The 8,139-nt window shown below is 41.3% G+C and overlaps 1 protein-coding gene across 5 annotated transcripts in view; it reads right to left on the bottom strand.

Moving 5' to 3' along the window:
* Positions 1-1,375: 1,375 nt before the first annotated feature.
* Positions 1,376-8,139, bottom strand: part of AIG1 (androgen induced 1) — a 253,351-nt gene continuing 246,587 nt past the window's right edge. For 3 of the 5 annotated variants that reach the window (XM_040965525.1, XM_040965529.1, XM_040965530.1), the window contains one exon: positions 1,376-1,975. In XM_040965525.1, coding sequence (XP_040821459.1) covers positions 1,938-1,975 — 38 coding nt within the window. In that variant the 3' untranslated portion in view covers positions 1,376-1,937. Of the gene's footprint in view, positions 1,976-7,648; positions 7,667-8,139 lie in introns of all 5 variants that reach the window. The other 2 variants (XM_040965526.1, XM_040965527.1) reach the window with 2 other exon arrangements.

The following is an 8,139-nucleotide window of genomic DNA, read 5'->3' as shown; positions in this document are numbered from 1 at the left end:
ATGTTTCCATGTGTCCCAATCGTCTTGTAAGGATGCAGTCAGATTAGATCAAGACACAACCCACCCAGTCCTGCCCCCACATTCCATTAATCTATCCGTGTCGGTAAAGGTCTTGTCTTCAAATAGTAGTCAGATTCTGAGGGCCTGGGGAAAGGGACTCCAACATAGGAATGTGGGGCCGATACAAAACCATAACAGGTCAAAAGGTAAGGCAGATGTAGTGGGTTCAGCTAGCCATCTGGACTTGTCAGGTGTTGACAGTGGCACTAATTGGGGCGTTATTCTAAAACTGCAGCCTTGCTTTGCTTGTCACTTCTGGGTGGTTTTCTTCAGGATCTTTTCCTTTAATTTCCCCAAATTTCATGAGTTAGGGAACAAAAATGAAGATTCTGTTAGAATGCAGTCCACATTTCTCCCAATGGTGCGTTCGACGTAGGCATCCAGGGCCAACCTACCATGAGGGACTTGTAGTAGATCAAAATCACAACCCTTCTTTCCTTCTGTTGGCAAGTTTAGGTTTATTTTTGTGTGTCTTATTCTCAATCTTCAAGACTCTTCATTTTGTGTTTTTTGCCCACACAGCATTCTGTTGCACTTTCCTTTTTGATTCAGTTGGAAAATATTTTTAAAAATATGTATTTTCAACCTAACAGATATCTTTGGCTGGAATTCTGTCACGATACGTCATAGGGCATTTTTACACAATCATCATCTGAATTTTTGTCTCCCTGGTTGAAATTTTGGTGATTTAGCTTGTTAAAATTGAGTGTGTGTAGTGTAAGGATGGGCACATTTGTTCACACAAAAGGGTACCTATTCTGAATCATCTGTAAACAAATGATGAGGGACACTCCAGAATCCTCTTTCTGAATTTTAGGTAAATACAGGGATCTTGGCAGTGGCAATGGGAACACCAAGTCTCACTGAGGAACTGGCTATAGTTAGGAAAACTAACATAAAGAGAGTGTGTGTGTGTGTCTGTAGGAGAGTAGACAGTCAAAGGAGGGGAGAGAGATTTCTAGTATTTCTTAATTTTACCAGTTAAAATGGAATTTATTTTTCAAGTGAATGATTTTATATCACTAATTGACCTCTCTTATCATGGACAATGAGCATCTATATTTCTTTTATGTAATGTTTTATAATTTACATAACAATTCCTTTTTTTTACTCTAAATATACCTAGACTTTGCAAATTAGCTTTTTAAACAAAGATATTTTCTGAAATGATAGAAAAATTCCTTTTTAAAAACAAAGAAACCATAAGAGAGCACCTGATCCAGGAAGCCACTTTCAACAGGACATAGAATAAAACAGCAAAATAAGAAAGCAGACACAGTCAGGACTTTGGGAGGCCCCACTTGAACACCAGGAATGGGGCTGTTGGGTCTTTATTCAAGTTTACATCTAGGAAGAATTTCACAAGATTAAGTCAACAGATCCAAACATCGTTACCACTAACAATATTCATTTGAGGCAATTGTGACATTATTGCAGTATGAAGTATGCATTCTTTCTCTGAACCCCCTGGGCCGACCTCATTATTCCAGCCACCTTTAGGACTCCATATACATACACACATCTAGCGCTACAGCTGCCCCCTCTGCTTTTAATGTATTTCTCAATAAGAAACACAATCAAAATTTATTCTTTCTTGACTGTATGGAATTATAATTCCAAAATGAAAACACAATTATAGTTTGAAAACTGGAGAAAAAAAATGTCATTTCAATAATAAATTTGGAAAGAATTCCTTAAAACACAGTGAATCTAAGTTATTCTGGAAACAACTGTATTCTATTTTTATACATATTTATATATAAAAGGTATCCCCTCCTCAACCCCAAAGCTCTGTATCGAGCATTCCCAGGCCCAGGGTGAGGGAGGAAGGAGTCTTCCACGGCAGCTTATTCAGGTCTTCCATTTAGATTTGGCTCTCATTCCAACTTGGGCTTCTCTTTCTCTCCTTCCATACCTAGAGCAACAGGCAGATTAACGTAAGCAAAGATGCTCACAGCAGCCCTCATCTCTTCACATTTCTTCCCATCCATCTGTCGTCCCCACTTCCTCTCTCCAGAAACATCCTCGGTGATCTCTCTCCACATCATCTCCTAAAACTGGACACAAGATCTCAGGGACACTGCCCTGCTCCAGTGGCTTCAAGCAGTGAGGACTGGCTGCCAACTGAAGTTTCCTCTACATGGAGGGTGCATGGACACCCCAGCCACATTGATGTGTAACCAATTTCCAGCAGCAGGAGATGTGCAGCTGGTAAATTTTAAACAGACTTTTTTTTTTTAACGTTAGTTCTGCCCCTTTCCACTCCGGATTTTCCTTTTCCTTTTTAAAACTCATAGAGAGCTTACAAGCCACAAGAGCTGGTTATTCTCGTACCCATGTATGCTTCAACCCAACGTCTCCCTCTATTCAACCCAAACCTGGTAGAACTATGCTTTTCTCCCTGAAGGAGTGGCGTGTACTGAACCGGCAAGATCTTTGCCTGTTGTCGGTAATGAATAGGCAGAGCTGTCTCATTTTCCTGGAGATAAAAATGTTCATGTCATTCTTGTGAATTACAGTTAAATCTGGCAAGTGCCTCCTGCTTCTTTTTTTCTTTTGCTTGCGGCTAAGCATTTTTCTAATCTTACTGAATTCTTAGACTTTTTGTTTGCTTACTTCAATAGCAACGATAGAACCAAACAAAAGCACAGTGCAGGTTGTGCTGGTGTACTGTCGTAAATCGCAAGCTCTCTGAGGGCAGAGGCTTTAATTGTTCTGTCCCTGATTACATCCCTAACACAGTGTCTGTCTCATGATAGGAGTGGAACTCATCTTTGTTGAATCAATCAACATATGAATACACAGAGAAGACCTTTAAAGGCTGGACTCATGGGAAAGCAGCAGAACAAACAGGGAGACCACACAGTATAAAAAATGACAATTGCCAGAGGGTCATAATGGTAAGAAGGGTTCCCGACTAGGCTCCCAGTACATGCATGGAGGAGTTAAGAGGGGCGTGCTGTAATTGTGGATAATGGCTCTCAGCAGGTGTCTATTCTCAGAAGGTCTTTTAGGTCTGGCTTCCATGACTAAGGAACTGGCAGAGACTGCTAACACTTTTTCCAAAAGACTTAGAAAATCATATTAAGGAAAAGTTCCAGTCAATGAGTAAGGGCATTGGAAAGGAAAAGGTATGAACTGCCTTAGTTGTGGGCTGACCAGGGCAGAGCCAGGAGGCACACTCAGATCACGCAAATAGCATGCATGACCTGGGTCCCAAGTCCTGTGGAGAAGCTCTCAGAGGCTAACAGCAGTTTATTGCTGCTTCTTTTTTTTTTTTTTAAAGTCCGTTTCTTCTAACACATTCAGTCACAGATGGGCTGTATTGGCAGCGATGTTGGAATCTTCAAAAGAGGAAGGGAGGAGAACAGGGCTTTTCATTGACCTAACGAGAGAAAATGGATCCCCACCTACTGGAATTTGGCAGCTGTGAGGCAGAGGGAAATATCAGATACTTGTAAATAATGTTTGGACAAAGTAGAGCCATCATTTCTACATAAAACACCCAAAGGAACCTGCCAGAAAACTGAGGCAGGGTTCACTTGTGGGAACAGGAGGGACAACGCTGATGACGCCGAAGGATTCAGTCACCTTGCTTTCCTCTGTCTGGGAGAGGGGCACAGTGGGAACAGTTCCCTGACACTGGCGTGCCTGCTGGTCTGGGTATATGGTTGGAGGAGAAGGTGGTGAGCTCTCTGTTCACCTCAGCCTGACACTGACCTTCTCTCACTTTTCTCCTTGATCTGTCTCCTTTGGACACTTTCATTTCTGGACTTGAATAGGATGATTCACCCTTGCCAGATTCATTAGAACTGGCTTATTTCCTTAGTTGTTGTACTGAAACATGCTAGCTTATTGGTTCATTGGTGTTCCCTGCCCCCAAGTCCATATGTTGAAGTCGTAACCATCACTCACTACTTCAATGTGAGACAGCTCCAAAATGTGACTGGAGAACCAGTTGCTAAAGAAATTAGATATGTGGATCATAGATCTGATAATCTGTGAAGAAGGTAAACATAGAGAGGGGATTATCCAGTGAGGATCTGCCAAGAATTCCCTGTTCAACTTGAACCTACATAACCTGCATGAAAGCCTAATGTGATTTCTGATATTTTTTTTTCTTTAGACTTATTAATTGCAAAGGCATAGGTCCAGGGAGAGGAAGAGAGATACACAAAAGAGATAGCTTTCATCTATTGGTTCTCTACTCCAATGGTTGTAATGGCTGGGATTGGGCTGAGTGGAAATCAGGAGCTGCGCTCTCCATCCAAATCTCACCACATGGGGTCCATGTGTTTGGACCACCTTCCAATGCTTCCCCAGCTGCATTAGCAGGGAGCTGGACTGGAACTGGAGTAACTAGGATTTAGACTGGCACCATATGGGAATGCCAATGTTGTGGACAGCAGTTTAACCCACTGGACCATAATGCTGACCACATTTGTGTATGTGTGTGTGTGTGTGTGTGTGTGTATGTATGAATTTTTTACCAGTAGATCACAATCAGCCTAGACTGAGGGACAGGGACAGAGGTAAAACGATGTCAAGGGCAAAAGGCTCCAATGATGATTCATGGATTAGCTTCTCCCTTGTTCTGGAGGGTTGGACTATCATTATCAATAACCAGGAAAGCAGGTTACAGCCCCATGCCTGCTAAGCACTGAGAACAGAGTGTCCAGACAAGGATTACTCTCAAGTTTTAAAATCTAATGACGGTTTTACCCTTCCAGCTTTCGGACTGCTTGGAAAGCATGACCCTTCTACCTTGCCTTCTGCAATGAGGGCGTATATCCTCACGCCTGCCCCATCACTCTATGACTAGCAGACTTCACAGGCTGATAAAAACCTATTTACTTCAGGAGCAATCCTATCCAAAGTGTCACTAATATTTGATGTATTTCAAATGAGATATTTCTGCATTTACAGTTGACGTTCAAAAGAATTTTGGGGTCACTGGGATGAGGTATACATATTTTGGCATGTGTAAAGGGCATGAATGTTAAGAGAGGGTGAAATGTTGTGGATTGAGTCATGTTCCCCAATCTGTATGTTGAAGTCTTAATCTTCAGTACCTCAGAAAGGGCACTTGTTTTGACCACAGGGCTTTAGAAATTTAAAACAAGGCTACTTGGAGGGCCCTAATCAACTGGGCCCCTACAAGAAGAGAAAATTGTGAGACAGTCTCATGTATGGAAGCTAGCAGGTGAACCTAAAGATAACTGTAAATCAAGGACAGAAGCCTGGAAAGGATCATTCCCTCATAGTTATCACAAGGAACAAATTCTGTCAATCTTTGATTTGCTTACTTTTTAGTAATTTGCTATGGCAGCACCAATGAACTGAGATTTCTTCCACAAAGCCATCCTGAGTTACTTCTTCATTTAGAAAGAGGAAACATGTAGTTATTAATTTAGCTTGTCTTAAGGTGTTTTTTTTAAGGCTTATACTTCACATCCAGTTGGTCCTAGGTCTATGGTTTTCAGTGACATCTCTGAGCTATTTTGTGCCTGGGTTTCCCAAACAGGGCATTCTGATGGCCCAAGAGAAACAACAGTGGCGGGTGGAAGGAATTGGTTCTGCCATCACCTGTTTAGTGGTCACTTAAGATTCACAGACCTAAGCTGGCTTCAGTGCAAGGAAAGGACCAGTTTACATGATTTTTAGTCTCCTTTGCAAGGGCAAGATTCTGTAATAATATAGTTTTTTTTTTTCTTGAAGTTATCACTGACATAGATTAAGTAAGTAGGGAAAGCTGAGCACTAAAAAAACCATTCTAGAAGAAAGATGGTTGAAATGAAGCAGTCATTCTTCCTAGGGAAATTTGTAGTAGTTGGCATATAGTAATTGATTATAACATCATTTTCCATGTACTCAATTCATTCTCACACAAACACATACAATGCACTCAATCAACAGTTTCATACCCAAATACAACAGAACAAGACAACTAATATGATCATAGTGGCCACGTGAGAATGAGGGGGAAATCAGAAAACCTTTTAAAGAGGGCAACAGATGTTCAAGCCTTGTTCTAGCAGATTACTGGACTTGGTTTTTGGGATCTTCAAATATTTGATAAGAAGCTAAAAGTCTAGCTGTAAGGTATAATCTCCCCATTTTGAGACATTTGTTTGAAAACAAAAATAGTGCTTTGCAGGTCTAACAAAAGTTTTTGATGGATGAAACTGGGGAAAGGCCATTTGCTTGTGATCGTTTTTGTTTGTTTTTAAAGATTTATTTTATTTTTATTGGAAAGTCAGATACACACAGAGGACGAGAGACAGAAGAGAAAGATCTTCCGTCCATTGATTTACTCCCTAAGTGACCACAACGGCTGGAGCTGAGCTGATCCGAAGCCAGGAGCCAGGAGCCTACTCTGGGCCTTCCACATTGGTGCAGAGTCCCAAGGCTTTGCGTTGTCCTCTACTACTTTCCCAGGTCACAAGTCAGGAGATGGATGGGATGTGGGGCTGCCAGGATACAAACTGGTGCCCATACAGGATCCTGGCTCATGCAAGGTGAGAACTTTGGCCATTAGGCTATGGCGCCAGGCTTGACCCTTTGCATAAATGAGGTAGATGCCCACTGGGCATAAAACAACAGTTTCTCTGGAGTCACTAAGTAAACATGGACAGAATTAATCTGCATTTCCAAAGTGAGTTATAAAAGGTTGGTCAGTCCTAAGTGGTGCTTCTTCAGAAAAGGTATAAATGACATTACACAGATCACTTGCAAAACTCTGTTTTCATTGTTCATTTTTAACTTCTCAATATGGATGATACAAAGCAGGATTTGTTTAATCTAGACTGGATCTTTGTCCTTCCCGTCTATAGCTCAACTTCTCATAGCAGTAGTGGAACATGACCCACTGCTTGTCAGTATTAAATAAATCCAGGGAAAATGGGCAGTCATGAGTACTTCCTGATAACAAGTACTGAATATATTATTTGGAATTTAAATGCAGCTCCTCTTCCGGCAAACTGAGAAAAGTTTGTATTTTGCTCTCAAAATGTTTTGTAAGTTTAGCAAATACATCTATAAAATTACTCATGGAGAAAGATTGCTATTTATATCACCGAGTGGAGAGCATTGTTAAAAGATTAATTTCTGGTCCTCCAAGCTGTGTTTTGAGCTGAATAAAAAGTTTGGACACATTTTCTAACAGACCAGTTATTAAAATGAAAAGCTGTTGAGAAGAGAAAGCGTCCTCTGGCCTGTTGAATGGCAGCTAATCCCTTGATGCATACACCCTTACACACACACACACACACACACACACCTCTGGTTGAGCAACCATGGAGTGCAAGTGTTTTGTTTGATGGAAATGGAAATGAGCTCTTGGCATGAGGTCTGATACAAGGTTGGTGGAATGGAGTCCATCAACTAGGGATATTTAGAATGACAGGACTTGGTCAAAGATGTCCAGAGCTCTTGAAAAATCCGCAGACCAGCTGGTCTTTGAATGTGTTTTTGGAGCGGGCCCAAATCTCTACATTGTTTGTTTGTCATTTTGTCCACCTTCCGACTGTTACATGATCTTACATACGCTCTGGACAGGTCGTGCACAGCTTGGATATAGATTAGGTGCCTTGACAAGTTGGAGGCTCTGCCATACATGAAATGAGAGAAATGGAGGCATTGGTTAAAACAGCCTTCTCAGCAGCAATCCTTTACCACTGCCAACTTTCCACAGGACAGCCACCAGAGAAATAGTGGCCACGACCACTCTCTCTTGATGAGAGCTTCAGTGGAATGTGGGCAACACCCCTCTGAAGTGATTCCAGCCACACAATAGATGACACAGAATGTGGTGATCTGGGTGACACTTAATGAAGTTGCTCGGTTGCATTTAATAACTTCTCAATTTAATTCCTTGTCCCTTTAACTAAGCATTTTGTTAATCAGGACAAAAGTCCCCCATATTTTTCCTGTTAATGCTGTTTTCCCTATAAAATTCTATAGACACATTCCTTTTCTCTTTGGGATGTTTCATTACCCAATAAAACTAAGTGGGCAGTCAACCTTTGAGGTGAAACTGCCAGAGGTTGTTAAATTAGTGCTGGAGTTGTAAAGATGAAC

This window comes from Ochotona curzoniae, unplaced genomic scaffold (genome assembly GCF_017591425.1).
Source record: "Ochotona curzoniae isolate NIBS_2020 unplaced genomic scaffold, NIBS_Ocur_1.0 scaffold_3890, whole genome shotgun sequence".
Taxonomy (NCBI): Eukaryota; Metazoa; Chordata; class Mammalia; order Lagomorpha; family Ochotonidae; genus Ochotona; species Ochotona curzoniae.
This window is presented reverse-complemented; position numbering and strand designations above follow the sequence as displayed.